Genomic DNA, 15,396 nt, shown 5'->3' with positions numbered 1-15,396 from the left:
ACCCAGGTGAGAAGCCGTACATCTGTGAGATCTGCGGCAAGAGCTTCACGAGCCGCCCCAACATGAAGAGGCACCGGCGGACGCACACGGGCGAGAAGCCCTACCCCTGCGATGTGTGTGGCCAGCGTTTCCGCTTTTCCAACATGCTGAAAGCCCACAAAGAGAAGTGCTTCCGTGTCAGTCACCCGATGGCCTCGGACCCTTCTGATGGTGGTGACCACCCTCCGGGCCTGACCCTGGCCCTGACTCCCGTGCCCCCTGGAGCTGCCCCCCCAACCCCTCCCCAGCCCGGCCTTCCTCCCCCGCAGCCCCCGCCCCCACCCCCCTCTCACTCCCTGCCCCTGCTCCCCCCGCTGCCCCAGACCCTGCCGCCCCCCCCTCACTTACCTCCCCCACCCCCGCTCTTCTCCACGGGGAAGGTCAATGCCAGCCACAACTAGGGTGCCCGCTCCCCCCGCTGGCCCTGCTGCTCCTCGCCTCTCAAGTGTGTCCCAGCTGCGCCTCCAAAAGGACCCCAAGGACTGACTCTGGAAAGTGGAGCCCCATGTTCTTCTCCCCTCTCTCCCTCCACAGCAGAGTGGACAGAGTGATTGATGGGACTTCCAAGGACCCGGTTCAGATTCTCACTCTGCCACTAACCCAGATGACTTTGGGCAGGCTGCCGGCCATCTCGGAACCTCAGTTTCCTCGTCTGTACTGGAGGAAGTCGGACAGATGTTGCCTAAGATCCCCCCTCAGTTCTGAGTCTTGTGCCCCCCCTTCCCCTTCCACGACCCCTCAGCTCCGTTTTGCCCAGGGTCTCAGTATGGCGGTATCAGGCATGCACAGGGCACAGGCTGAGTCCCAGAGGGGGGCCAGGAGCTGGCAGCGTAGTTGGGGGTTCCTCATTGCTTTGGTGAGGAAAGGAGCAGGACTTGGGAGGGCAGAACAGTGCAGTGTCAAGGACGCCTCAGTTTCTCCTTTTGTGAAATGAGAGAGTAGCCTTGGAAGGGGGTAGGGGCGGGCAGGAGAGGCAGGCGCCTTCTTTGAGCACAAAGGGGTCAGCGGAAGCCATTTTGCTAAGCCAGGCTCCGAGGGCCCCCGTGAGGTAAATGGGGATCAAGGCGTGGTCACTCGCCACCTAGGGGAGCCGCCGTGTGCCCCACATGCGAGGGGGCCAGTGCAGAGGGGAGGCTGGTGGGGTCCTGGTGTGTGCCCCAGGCAGGGGATGAGGGTCTGTCTCTGTACATCTGAGAAGGTGCCTGAGAGGGACCCCCCAGGGGTCTTTAGACCAGGGTCCATGTGGGTCCAGGGAGACTGTACAGGGTGAGGCTGTGTGCACACATACACATCCGTACAGCTGTGTCTGCCCGTCTTTGTGTCTTCAGGCGTGTATCTGAGAGGGAAAGTGTGCGAATGGGGGACCGCCTGTCTGTGTTTCGGTGTCTCTCTATGTGTGTGGGGGTAAAGACCTCAGGACAAGCACTAGATTCACTTTGGGGGTGGGCTAAGCCCCATCAGTTTTGCCAAATGCTGTTTCTCCCTTCTGCCCCCCGCCGTCTCCCCCTCCCCCCATCCGCCGGCCTTGGGACACACAAGTGGGGCCGGGAGGGAGCCCGGGTTACAGAAGACCGAGACTATGGGGTTTCAGGGCCAGGGGGACATCGAGTCATAGCTGTTTGGCCATACTTTGGGACAGGAAGTTGGGACTGTGCCACAGGGTGCCCTTGTCCCTTCCCCTTACTCCCAGGGGTCAGTCTGGGGCAGCTGGGGCAGAAGTCCATGCAGTGGTTGTTTTCCAGCTGCCGCCTTCCTCATACAACCCTTTTGGCTGTTGGGCCCCTCCCCGGGGACTGATAAGACAGCCAGTGGGACCATTCCTTTTTCCGTTGGGAAGAGTAGGTCCCGGTCAGTGGGAGCCACGCTTGGCCAGTTCTGTGCTAGCCCATGGACTGGGGAGGGGGATGCCTTCCCTGGTAAGGGTTAGGAAGATGGGGAGGCTTCCCTCGGGACTTTCTGAGGCTTGGGGCACAGAACCAGGGATGAGAATCCCTGATCAGGGATTTGGGGGAAGGCAGGGAGGAAAGGGCCCTTTCACAAGCTAGAGGAATCACAACTTGCAGGGGAGGAATTGGTTCTCAAAGTGCCTTACAGTTTAGAAGGAGGAGGGGAAAACGGCATCTTGCCAAGTCCTCTATCCTCCAGGGGATCCTGAGGTCAGCCAACCAAAGAAGCCCCTTGAGGGGTCACCGGCCATTTTCCAAACACAGCCCCAGTCCCCACAGGGGGGGACACTGCTGGCCTGGGGAGAGGGAGGGCTCTGCTGAGGGGAGGGATTAGCTTCTTCTTGCTTTGGCCCCATGGGCGGCATCCCAGGAACCTGATCCAGCAGCCCATCTCCCTCTTCCCTCTGTGTGCTCCCTCCCCTGCACTGGAAGAGATGACTTGGACCAAGGTTTGGCCAGTGAAAAGTCAGATTTTCTTAGAGTAGGAGCAGGGAAATAATAGGCCCTTTACTCTGGGACTCCAGGTGCTACAAATACATTATTTGGGGGAAGACACAGCCAAGAGCCTGGCATGGTCAGGACCCCCCACCTGTTGTGGAGGTTTCTCCCAGTCCCCTCCAGCTGGCTCTCAGGACTGGTGCGGGGAGTGAGCTCAGGTGCCTCGTGGTCTTTCTGTGGGTGGTCTGCGAGGCAGGAGGAGGAAGGAAAGCCGCTTGGTCTTGGCTCGGAGGGGAATCATGGGTGCTGGCAGGTTCTTCAGCCTCTCCTGGCCCGCTGCTCTCCTGCTCTCCTCCACCTAAATGGAAATACAGGGTGTGTGTGGAGGAATGTGAGGGTGAGTGTGTCCGTTAGGGAATGTGTTTCAGGATGCAAGTATGGATGGAAGGCTTGGATACGACAGGAGTAACCTGAATCTGGTTCCTGCTCCTCTATGCTGGGGCTGAGTGGGCATTTGTGCCCATTTCCCCTTTCCCCCAGCCTTGGGAGGGGGCTGAGGTCCTGCGTCTTGTGGCCTGCCTCAGTTTCCCCATCCCTTCCCTCCTCTCTGGCTGCTGCAGCGAGGCTCGGGCTGGCCCAGAGCCTCCTGCACAAACTGGGACCTCAGTGTGAGCCCAGGCAACCTGCCTCAGCTTGATCAGTGTAGCAAGTGCACAAGAGGCAGTAGACCCAGTCGTGGGGTTATTGCCACTAAGGTTCTTCCTAACCTTGTTCCTAAATTGAGGCAGTTCCATAAGCTAATTCTTCCTGATTAAGCTCCTTTATTTTTCATTTTGTAACTTTAAAAAAAATTTTTTTTTAGTAATTTTTAAGATTCTTTGCACCTTAATCCCCTCCCTCTACTCTCTTCCTCCACCGATACTAGGTCCTGGGAGACAGGACCTTCCCATGGCCATGTAAAAAATGGAGCAGGAAGATTGAGGACTTGGAAGAAAATGGACCCTCTTCTCCCCCTTCCTCTTCTGCTGGAAACTGGGGACAGCCTCGCAGAGGGGCCTGAAAATGGCAAACTGGAGTGGTGTCAGGGCTTGAGTGGCAGTATTGTCCAAATAGGCAATGTCCGCCTGGGCAAACCTGCCCCGTGCTGGACCCTGACAGAGGTGGCCCCTCACCTCCAGGAACACGAGGCCTATGAACTACGTGACTTGAGCGGTCAGAGGAGTTGATATACATCAAGGAGAAACAAAAGCCAAAGTCAACCCCAGTAGTATGGACCATGGCTGGCAGCCAGGGAGGTGGGAGATGGGGAGGGAGATGGGGCTGGGGCTGTAGAGGAGCTAGACGTGGAGCACTTATTAAGGCCAGATTTGAGCTGTTGCAGACAGTGGCCATGGGCCCACTTGACTCCATGCCAGGGGGAGGGCTGGTCATGGGACCCTTAAGTGTGATAAACAATATTATTAATAATAATTAATAAACAAAGCACTTTATTCTGTATAGATGTGGGGTAACCCAGGGACAGTTGGAATGTTTTAAGAAGACTCACCCTGGGAAATGTTGGTAGCCAGTTTTCTGTTGATTGAGAGGGGGGAAATTTTTTTTTTTAAAGAAAAATTGTGTAATCAATATATGATAACTCCCTCTTCCCCAGCTGCATGCATTTTTGGGGGGGTGGGGAATGGGGGCGTTACAGGGAGTGGGGCAAGGGAAGATCTGCTCAGAAGCATTTTGGCCTGGGGGGTCGTGGAAGGGGGAGCAGAAATCACAGCCGCCTACTGTTCATGTCTGGGCTTTCCTCCACTAGACTCTTCTTGGGAAATGAGGCACTTGCCATGGGAAGTAGGTGAAGGAGTAGCTTTTAGCTCAATAATAACTGTCTCCCCCTCACCCCCCATCCCCAGGAACATGCACACTTTGGGGACCATTGGACATATGGGAAAATATTCTTCCAAATCCTCTTCCCTCCTGGGCTATCTTCTATGAAAGTAGTTTGGATGAAGACTTTGGAGGGAGTAGGAAGTGGAAAGATCATTAGATAAGTAGTTCTGGGTTCTGAGTTCCAACTTCAGCTCTTCTACTTGGGGAACCTTGATTGGAAGGATCTTCAAGATGCAAAGGGAAGAAGATGCTATCCCTGGTCCTGAGAGGAGGCTCTGAGCTGGCTATGCCCTACGTGGCGGGAAGGACATTGGATTGTGAGAGGGGCTGGCTCTCTGCTGCCCCTTGCCCTCTCAAGCAAGGACCCTCCCTGTGCCTCTTCTCCCTCTTTTCCCAAGTCCCAGAACTTTCATTGCTGATTGAGGGAGAATTCCTTCTTTTTAGCTACTCCAGAAAAAAAAACAATGTTATCTATGCTCTTTTTATCCCTATATTTGGGATAATAGGATTTCCTAGGGAATAGGCTCACACAGGGGCTACAGGCTCTGGGTTCTCCATGACAAAGTACTTGCTTACCATGTTTGGATACTTCCAGACCAGAAATGGCCTGATGTGGTTGCTTGGTAAATATGTGGGAGTACAGTAAAGTCCTAGATTTTGTCAGAAGGTCAGATCTGCTGCTAAACCATATTTGGGGAATCACTTCCCCTTCCTTCTCCCATCCCATCCCTTATCTCCAGTGAGGGTGATGGACCCTTTCTAGCTGTAAAGTTGTGGTCTTTAATCATCATTGGCCTACCAACTGCAGGGTTTTCTTGGGAAATGGCTTCAAAACAGACTTTTCTGTGCCCTGAATGGTCCTCAGAATGCTGGGCCCCATGGAGACTTTCCACTCTCCTAGCCTCCTTGCTTTGGTCATTCATTCATGGTCAACTCCTACTCCTACCAGTATATGAAGCCCGACTGGTCAGTAGTGGGAGGCTCGGGGAGAGAGGGGAATGAGATTCATGCTCCCTTGCTGAGATACTTTATCCTGAAGCTGGTCTTCTGGGCAGTTCCCCCTAAGGGCCATCCAGGACCTCCCCTTGCCTCAGAGAACTGCTTTGGTTTTCTCAACCTTAAAGGCATTCTTTTTGAAAAGGGTGGGAGTTTGTCTTACCTCTGCCCTAGTACAGTTCCCCTGAGGGCTATCTCAGGGAAGTGAGTTCCCTGACCCTCAGAGACATAATATTCTAGATGACCACCTCTCTGGGATATAGCAGGGATTACTGCTTTAACTGGATAAGGTTTAGGGTAATCCCTTTCAGTTTTCAAAAGTACGATTCTGTGGTTCCCCCCTCCATGGTACCAGGTCTAATACTAAATCCGATGTCCAAAAAAGAAGCATAGACACAGGTTTGGGGTTTAGGGTGGGAGCCATTCTGAAAGGCAGAACTGAAGGCCAAGAGACCGGGTCTTCTCAGGGTGTCTGAGGTGGCAGGGAAGCAGACTACACCATAAGTTTAAAGACCTTGATGGGGTCTTGGTGATTAACTAGGTCCAGTATTCTCATTATAAGGACAGGGAAACTGCCCCAAAAGTCACTCCAATATCCAGTGAAGTAGAAGACCTGGAATTGGAACTTGCAAATATTAACTCACTGGGTTTTCCATCCTTAAGATACACACACACACACACACACACACACACACACACACACACACACACGTGTATGTATTCCCCAGAGCTGAAATACATTTTAAAAATTCCGGTGCTAGGAATCCCCTGAGCAGTGGGAGTTGGATTATATGGGATTTAATGCTAAGGACCTTTCCACCTTTAGATCTTATGATCCTATACAAAATCAAACATTGATTAAACCTCTCTAGGTACTGAACACTGCGTTCAGTGCTTAGGGAGATAAGTTTAGATAATATAGGGTCCCTGACCTCTAAAAGTTGTAGTTGTCTTAAGACATTGATGGTAAGGTAAGGGCAGGTGAGGGGGAAGTGTCCCCCCTGGTGCTTCCCACTAGGGGAGGGGGAGTTGGCTGAAAGTGGCTTCTCATTTGCAGAGGCAGGTCCTCTCTTGGACATGGTTCAGAAATCTCTGAGCTCCCTGTCAAGCTCCCCCCCCCCCTTTTACTGCAACTTGGGCAGAGTGCCTCAAAAAAATGCTAAGGATGCCAGCCTGGAGGGGCTGACCTGGTATTCTTGGATAAGCAAATTCATGTGCCAGGAAACTGAGCCACGGGCAAGCAGCTTTTCTTCCCCTGCACAGTTCCCCTCAGACACCGCATGCTCTTTCCACCATTTGGAAGAAGGGCTGCTTCTGGCCCCAGGTCAAGGTTGGGGTGTCTGTGAGCTGGGACAACCAGTGGAGAATTGATCCGCTATTTCCCACGTTGAGAGCAGTGATGTGGCTGTGTGGAAAGAGTCCTGGATTTGGAGTCAGGTAGCCTAGGTTAGGCCTGGCCCTGTGAGAAAGCCCTTTCTCTGTGGATCTGGGTTTCCTCATCTCCAAAGATTAAGGGAGCTTAATGTTTTGTGTGTCACGGATCCCATTGGCAATCTGGTGAAGCCTTATGAATCCCGTAATAATGTTTTCATATGTATAAAATAAAATGCATAGGCTTACAAAGAAAACTAATTCTATTTAAAAATCATTATCAAAGTATTTAAAAATAAAACAAGGTCATGGCCCCCTGGTTAAGAACTTCTAGGCTCCCATGGCCTCTGAATTGCTTTCCAGTTCCAGGACCGTTGCCCTAAGAATCTTTCTGCTTCACCACAGGGAAGACTTGTTGGAGAAGGGCTGCCTCTTTCCCCTTCTTCAGGCCTGGCATTAGTTCCTTCCTTGTATACTACTTGTGTATAGGCTTGTATACTACTGAGTGTGGGAGAGCCAAGTTTTTTACCTTGTCCAGCCCAGGCCCCCCAGCTACCCAGCTTCTTCCCCTCCTCTGCTCCCTTCCTGTTCTGGAGCTCTTAAGGAGGGGAACAAAATTTTCATTCTAGGGTCACTCTCTGGGCGTTACTTTCCCTCACCAGTACAATGGAAGGGGTTTAGAATAGGAGGTCCTTAAATCTGAGTTCTGTGACCCCTCCGTTTGATGATCTGTTTGAAGATCCTTCCCGGGTCTGATAGTTGATGATTTTATGGTTTCCAAGGCCAAGGGGAATCAGCAGGGTGATATGGCAGCCCCCAGCACTACAGCTGTGGTTGCTGGGTTCAGCTGGGCATTGGCAGAACTACAGGAAGAAGTTATTCTGAGGGTGTTTGCAGTCTGGACCCCATGGTACATCATCTTTAGTTGGTTCCCCATCTTATGGTCCAGTTCCAGACTTAAGGCTGACCGTAGTGCCCTGGGTTTGGGGCACTCGAGAAAGGGTTGAGGCAGTCAGCCAGAGGGTCTGGCAGAAGGTACAGAATTCATGTTTTGAACCTCTGGTACTTTTATTCTCTTTATTCTGCCTTCCTAGCTAGAGCAAAGAAGAAGTGGGAGCCTAAGTGCTCTTGGGACCCAGGGGTAGTTGTCAGCCCAAATCTCCTCACCATCCATCCTCGTAGAATCAGAATTTCAGAGATGGACGATACCTCGGTCATCGGAAGTCACTTTATCCCACTTATGCCCAACAAAGAATCTCTACTACCAACATTTGTAATAGCTCATCAAAAAATAATGTTACAGTATTTTATATTTTATATTTTATAGAGTACTTTAAGGTTTAGGCCATGCTTTCCTTACAACAGCTCAGTGGCAGGGAAGAGGACTTCATAATGATGCAAATGTTACTCTTCCCATTTTCCTGAGACTCAGAAATTAAATGATTTGCCTCAGGTACCTAAGTGTCAGAATTGGAATAGTTCTCCATGTTCTGTATTCACTACCTTCTTTCTCTCACCACTTCATGGGAGGGACAGTGGAGAGATTTTCTACACTCCAGGTCAAGGTTGGATCCTTGAAAATGAACTTTCTCTTTCTCTCTGTTTGATCCCTTGTGTTTCAAATTCTACACGTCAAGGTGGGGACCGTTTGGAAATAGGTGATGAATCCCTACTCTTTTATCTATCTCAAGAGTTGCAAGAGGGTGCATTTGAAACCCAGCCTGGAGCCTTTCATTCTCTGCACCCCTCAATTCGAATGGATAAACAAAAATGTGTGTGAAAAAGACCTGGAGAAGGAAACTTAGCAAACTGCAAGCCTAATACAGGCCAATAATGACTGGACAGCAAAAACAACAAAGCTAATATCTAAAACCCCTTAGCTCAGAATATGGAGAAAGTGTTGTCCTCTGCCTTGCTCAGAATACACCTGAAATCTTGAGTTCAACTCTAAAACCCTGTTTTGGGAAGAACATTGAAAACTGGACTATAGCCAGAGGAATGTAACCAGGAAGTGGAGGGGACTGGGAACCATTGCCATGTGAGGGCCAGTGAAGGAACTAGAATATTTAGCACAAAAAAGAGAGGGTCTGAGCAGGAAGGGATAGCTGATTTCAAGTATTTTTAAGAGTTATCATGTGAATGCTTGGCTGCAGAGGACATATCTGGGATCAGTAAGGGGTGGAAGTGGTAAAGAGACAGATATCCAGAAGCAAAGACCTCCTGATGTCACAAAAAGTAGAATGGGATGACAGGAAGATAGTGGACTCTGTTGTTTGAAGGTTTCAAGGAGGGAAGATAGAGAGGATCCTGATTCTCGGTCTCCATTCCTCTGCCCTTTCCCCACCTTCCCTCATCCATCTCTTCTGTTGTCCAGTGAGCACTACGTAATGTAACCATCCCTTGGCAATGTAGTTCAGTGAATCATGGGGACTGTGCCCAGGTGGAGAAATGCGACTGGCTCTGCAGATCCTAGCCCCCTTACAGAGACCAGAGTCCCTTGCAAAGACCCACAGGTGTGTGACTGAGGCAGAGGAAAGAAAATGAATAAATTCTTTTGTACAAAATCCTGGACCTTGTCACAGCCTATTTCTTTCTGGAGACTTCTGGGACCGCTCACCTGCTTTTGTTCTTGAGCAGAGGCAAGTATGTAGGGGGGGAGGAGTAGTAAAAGGACTTCCTCTGTTTTCTCTTTGGAATGGCTTGTGGGTGGAGTGAGGGGAAGGAAATGGAGAACTGGTGAAGGAGTGACCTTCATTCATAATGAGCACCAGGACCAGCAAGGTGCATTTAAACAGACCGAAAAGCTGGAAGAGCACTTGGCGACCGCCTCCTCCAGCCCCTCTGTTTGACAGACAGGGAACAAAGAACCCAGAAAGGAGAAAGGAGACATAATTGGGAAATGGGACAAAAGCTGGCCTGGGACATGGAAATCTCAGTTTGAATTACCAGCTCGTCTCTTACTTATTGTCTATGAGAACTTAGGCAAATCCCTGCCCCCTTCTCAGACGCACCTGTTTCCTTCCCTGTAACATGTCCAGAGCTCTTTATATATAGCTGCCAAAATAATTGTCACAAGTTAAACCAATGTTACACCCTTACTCAAACAACTTAGGGGGAAGCTAGGGGGCACAGTGGAAAGTGCCAGGCCTGAACTCAAGAGGACTTATCTTCACGAGTTCAAATCTGGTTTCAGACAGTAGCTGTATGACCCTGGACAAATCACTTCACATTGTTTGCCTCAGTTTCCTCATCAGTAAAATAAGCTGGAAAAGGAAATGGCAAACCTCTTCAGTATCTCTGCCAAGAAAACCCTTAATGGGATAAAGAGGAGTTGGACATGACTGAACAATGATTTAACCTAGTACAAAATGCAGAATTCTCAGTTTGGCATTTAAATCTCATCACAATCTAGTACTAGCTGACCTTTCCAGTTTTATTTCATTTTATTTGCCTTTATGTGTCCTGTGTTCTTAGCCAACTGGGTCGCTTGCTGATCCCCAAACTTAGCATTCCAACCCCCATGTCCATGCCTTTGCCATGCTTGGAATACATTCCCTCTTAGCCTCTTAGCTTCTTCAAGGCTCAGATCAGGTGCTAACCCCTAAGGAAGTCTTTCCTGATTTCCCCTCATTGTGCTCTCACTCTCCTTAAATTATCAAGCATGTGCTCATATGTTAACATGTCATCTCCCTCCCATAGAATATAAACTGTTGGGTGTTTTTTTTTCTTTTTTTTCTATTTCCAGTGCCCAGCACACTTCCTGGCACATAAAAAGGTTCTTAATTGATGCTTACTGGATCAGATTAGATTGGAAGGAAAGAGGGAAGAAAGGTAGGAAAGTAGGAAGGAAGGAAGAAAAGGAAGGAAGGAAGGAAGGAAGGAAGGAAGAAAAGAAAGGAAGGGAAGGAGGGAGGAAGAAAGGGAAGGAGGGAAGTATTTATTAAGTACCTACTCTGTTCCAAATCTTGTGAAAAGTACTTTACAAATATTATCTTGTTTGATCCTCATAATAACCCTGTGAAGGAGGTACTATTATCCACATTTTACAATTCAGGAAACTGAGGCAGACAGTTGTAATGACTTGCCCAGGATCACATAGCTAATAAGTGTCTGAGGTTGGCTTTGAACTAAGATTTATTTGACTCCAAGCCTAGCACTCTACCCATTGTTCTATGCCACTGATAACTGGGAAGGGAAGCCTGTCAGGGTTTTCAGCCAAAGTAGAAATTCTTTGCCTCAACTGCTACCCATTTGAATGGGTGCAGCCTCAGCCAAACTGAGACCTATTGAGAACCTTAGTTTTAAAAGGCCAAGGTCTCCTTTGCATCTATGGCCATCTCCAGGCACCTGATCTATATCTGACCATATGGCTCTGGAGGGGAAAGTGAGGCGGGTGACCTTGCACAGCCCTCCCTCACTTAAATACAATTCACTTGCAGGTCCCCTCCCTGATGTCATGGTCCTCTTTGAGAAGGAAGGAGAAACAACCTCAATGGTGTGAAATTTGCTCAACAATTCAATTCAAATTAACCAGTGTCTATTGAACATCTACTGATTACATGATATTCATTGCTAAGAAAAATATCAAAATAATAAATGGCACAGAAAGAACCCTGGGCTCTTTAGGGGGATTTGAGCTCAAGTCCTGATTCCTCTACTCAGTAGCTATGAGACCTAGAACAAATATTTCCCCTATTTTTCACCTTAATTTATCTGCAAAATGGGGGTGATAGTCTTTTCAATTCTTACTTGCCAGGGGTGAGTTTTTTAATTTGGCTTTTTTTGGAAATTATTTTGTAAATCTTAAAGTACAATAGAAACTAGGATTGCTTTTTAATATGACTCAATCCCTGCCCTTAGAGAACTCAGTCTAGTAGACAGATCACACAGAACACCATACTAATGCTGGGTTGAAAGGTGTTCCAAGGCTTTCAACCATCCCAGGAGAAGTTCAAAGCCTCATCAAAGTTTTGAGAAGGGAGAGTTCACTTCTAGCTCAGGAAATCTCAAAGGCTTCCTGAAATAGGAGGCATTTGAGCTGGGTCAAGGCAAGATTTAGACATGCAAAGATGAACAGAAAGGGGAGGTACTTCTTCTCAAGCACTGTGAATAGGAAGATGCAAAAAAAAAGTGTGAACATATGGAACGAATGGTGATTGGCCCAGGCTGGCCAAAGCTTAGGTTTTAAGGGGAGAATGATGGGAAATAAGGCTGGAAAGGTAGTAGGTGAAAGACCTTAAATGTCAGATTCATTAATTCCTGTCATTCCAGAAGCAGTAGGGGATGATGTTTTGTACAGTGAGTGTCATGAGGAAAATGGCATTTTTAGAAAGGTTTATCAAGTGATTTCTCTACCTAAATCCTCTTCTGATACATGCCATGCTCAGACAGCTTCTACTCCCCTGGAAAAGCCCATCCAATGGGCCTGACAATAGCCCGAGTATTTGTCATCTGAGAACTAGCCTACCTTGAGAACATGAGGTGTGTGATTTTTCATCCACTAAAGCTTATGAAAAGCTATGAAGAAGGGGCAGCTAGGTGGGGCAGTGGATAGAACACCAGCCCTGAAGTCAGGAGGACCTGAGTTCAAATTTCAAAATACAGCAAGAACAGAAGTACAAACATTTCTCTTCCTGACAGCTGAGGATGGAGTGCATCCTCCCTCATACTATCTCAGGCTCCAGGAAGAATAGGCTTAGAATTCTGGTTTCTTACCAACATGCTCCCACTGAGTTCCAGGCCAAATACTACCCACTTTGACTGGTTTGGGTGCTCAAGGCTACTCTTTCCGGTGTCCGTGTTCATCTGGCTACAGATCAGGATGGAGTTGACTTTATGGTTCCCTTGATGACCTGGTGAAATACAATCTTCTAGTGTCTAATCCTTTGGAGACCAGTCAGCAGGTAAAGAAACAACCATCCTGTCAGTGTAGTTCTGCTCTCCACATCTGCTTTGATGTCTTAAGTTTACTTCAACAAGCAAATATAATTCAGAGCTATATTGCTGTATTCAGAGCACTATGCCCTGAGGAAACAGAAAACTTAAGTAAGATTCAGTTCCTGCCCTCAGGGAGTTCACAGTCTAGTAGGTGGTCATGGTACAGACATAAATAATCATACTAAGCAACATTGTTGAAGAAGTGTAATGGAGAAGGGCCAACAAAGCTTTGTGGGAGGTACCAGGGAGCAGACTGGGGGTAGTGATGAGGCTACTTTGAAGGAATAACTTTTCTTTTTTCTGAGGCAATTGGGGCTAAGTGATTTGCCCAGGGTCCCACAGCTAGGAAATGTTAAGTGTCTGAGACCAGATTTGAACTCAGGTCCTCCTGACTTCAGGGCTATTCTATCTAGCTGTCCACAAATAGCATTTCTTAAGAGGAAAAAAGGAATAACCTTAGTAATTTATTGCCATAGCCTAGACAAGTGGCAAAAAGGACCTGGACTGATGGAAATTAATATATATCTATGCTTTGGGGGAATTGGGACACAAAATAGGGCTGAGAATCAGAAGAGCTCAGTTTGAGCATTGCCATTGCCACTGTTGACTTTAGGATATTGGTCAAATGCTTTCTTCTCTCTAGGTCTTAATTTTTCACCTGTAAAATGAGGGACTTGGACTCGCTAATTTATCTGACTCCTTCCTTTCTATGTCTGACATTCTGGAAATCTATGGTTCGGATTCAGGGGTCCATTGAACAGGAATGGACCTGGTTCTCTCAGGTGATGTCAAGGAAAGAAAGGGGTAGTGATTCAGTACCAGCCTCTCCTCCTCCCAGGTCTATGGGTAAAAACAAATGAGTCAGAGTGACGATGTGAGGATGGGGGGTGAGTGGCTTGGAATCAAAGCTTGTCAGTATGTGAAGGGGCTAAATTTAACTCTCAGCTGTAGGCCTTGTCACTTCTGGGACAAGCTAATCTTTGGATCTAAGTCAGGGGAGCAAGTCCAGGTCCTGGCCCCTGGAGAGACCCTCTGGGGAGCATGGGAGAGGGGGAGCAGAGGGCCCTAGATTTCTTGGGTCCATACCCAGCTGGTACAGTAATTTTTATGGGCAGCTAGAAGGCACAATGAACAGAACTCTGCATTAGAAATCAGGATGAACTGAATTCAAATTTGACCTCAGACCCTTATTAGCAGTATGATACTGGACAAATGACTTTAACTTCTGTTTGCCTCAGTTTCCTTATCTGTAAAATGAGGCAGCTAGGTAGTGCAACAAATGAGTTCTGGGTCAGAAGTCAGAAAGATTCATCTTCCTGAGTTCAAATCCAGCCCCAGTCACTTATCAGCTGGGTGACCCTGGGCAAGCTGGGCTTGCCACAGTTTTCTCATCAGTCAAATGAAGTGCAGAAGGAAATGGGGTCCCAGAGAGTTAGACAGGACTGAAAGACAACTAAACAATAACAAAAATTAGTATAATAATAGTGCCTACCTACTAGGGTTGTTGTGAAAATCAAATGCGTTGATATTTGTAAAGTGCTTAGTACAGTGCCTGGTACATAGTAGATGCTTAATAAATGCTTGTTAAAAAAATAAAGCTCTAGCTGTGTGGTCCTGGGCAAGTCACTTAACCCCAATCACCTAGGCAAAAAATAAACAAATAAAGAGATATTACAGCAATTCGAAGGGTTTTTATGGCTGAGTGTCCTGCTCCTGTCACCCTTGGATCTGAGCTTTCCAAAGGACAGGACTAAGACAAGACCAAAATACTTTCCTTCTCACTTGTTCAAAGAACAAGGAAGACTTGTTATTCCAGCTTCCCAACAGAAGGGAATATGTTTTTCCCTGGTCTGTATGAAGAGTGCAGAGTAGGCAGTATGACTTAATGAAAAGGGAAAGGAAGTCAGGGCCAAGGGCCGTTCCTATGCTGACTCTGCCCCTTGCTGTCTATATGACCTTGGGCTTCTATTTCCTCCTCTGCTAAAGAATGGGGCTGGACTGGTCTAGAAAGACTTTCAGGTCCCATCTAGCTCTAAATCATCACTCCCAAAAGGGCAAACAGAAGTATAAAATGTGATTTCCAGGTCACGGAGGCAGAAATCTCACTCCTTTTGTCTTAGGTTGGAGAAATGAGTATCCATTGATGGGTCCTGATAATGGACCCTTTTTTTTGAGTGGCCCATAGGCAGGTCTCAGTCCCAGGCTGAGTTCCCTCTTTCCTTCCTTCCTGGACAACCCACGTAGATGGAGGAAGCAGTGCTGAGCCCATAACCACCTTAAGGATCCCCAAGGTTGGATATTATCTAGACTACACAGAGCTGGCTGGTCCCCAGGAGGCCCCACCCTGGGGCCAAGTATCCAGGGATTTAGGCCACAGCTGTTCTCTCCACCCTAGGAAAGGGTCCAGAGGGCAGGCTCTGCCTCCCCACCCCCATCCCTTTCAGTTTCTCCTCAAAATTTCTCCCCCAGAATTTTCCTACTAGGCTCCCCTTCTTTTCCTCAAAGGTGACCTCTTCTAAGGGAACATGTGCCAAAGCCCCAAGAAGTCTTCAAGCAGCCAAGGGAGAAATGGAGCCACATCTCATTTTAGAAATGAGACAGTTTTTGGTTCATCCCAAATGGCGTCACTGCTCTGTTCTAAGGTCTGGGGTGGGGGGAGGTAGTGGTCCTTGTCATTGCTCTAGGGATCAGCCCCCCCCCAGTCTCTGGGACTGACTCATAGCTGACTGACTCAGGTCCAGAATCTCCAAGGAGCAGGGTATGAGGGGGGGATGGAGGGGGAAGGGAAGCC

At 48.3% G+C, this 15,396-nt stretch overlaps 1 protein-coding gene across 1 annotated transcript in view; it reads left to right on the top strand.

Annotated features, from left to right (window-relative positions):
• Positions 1-589, top strand: part of ZBTB47 (zinc finger and BTB domain containing 47) — a 37,788-nt gene extending 37,199 nt beyond the window's left edge. Inside the window, exon 6 of the mRNA XM_074283182.1 lies at positions 7-589. Coding sequence (XP_074139283.1) covers positions 7-440 — 434 coding nt within the window. The 3' untranslated portion in view covers positions 441-589. The remainder of the gene's footprint in view (positions 1-6) is intronic.
• Positions 590-15,396: the final 14,807 nt, after the last annotated feature.

Source organism: Sminthopsis crassicaudata, chromosome 1 (genome assembly GCF_048593235.1).
Source record: "Sminthopsis crassicaudata isolate SCR6 chromosome 1, ASM4859323v1, whole genome shotgun sequence".
Classification (NCBI taxonomy): Eukaryota; Metazoa; Chordata; class Mammalia; order Dasyuromorphia; family Dasyuridae; genus Sminthopsis; species Sminthopsis crassicaudata.
Note: the sequence above shows the minus strand (reverse complement) of the source record. Positions and strands in the feature narration are given on the sequence as shown.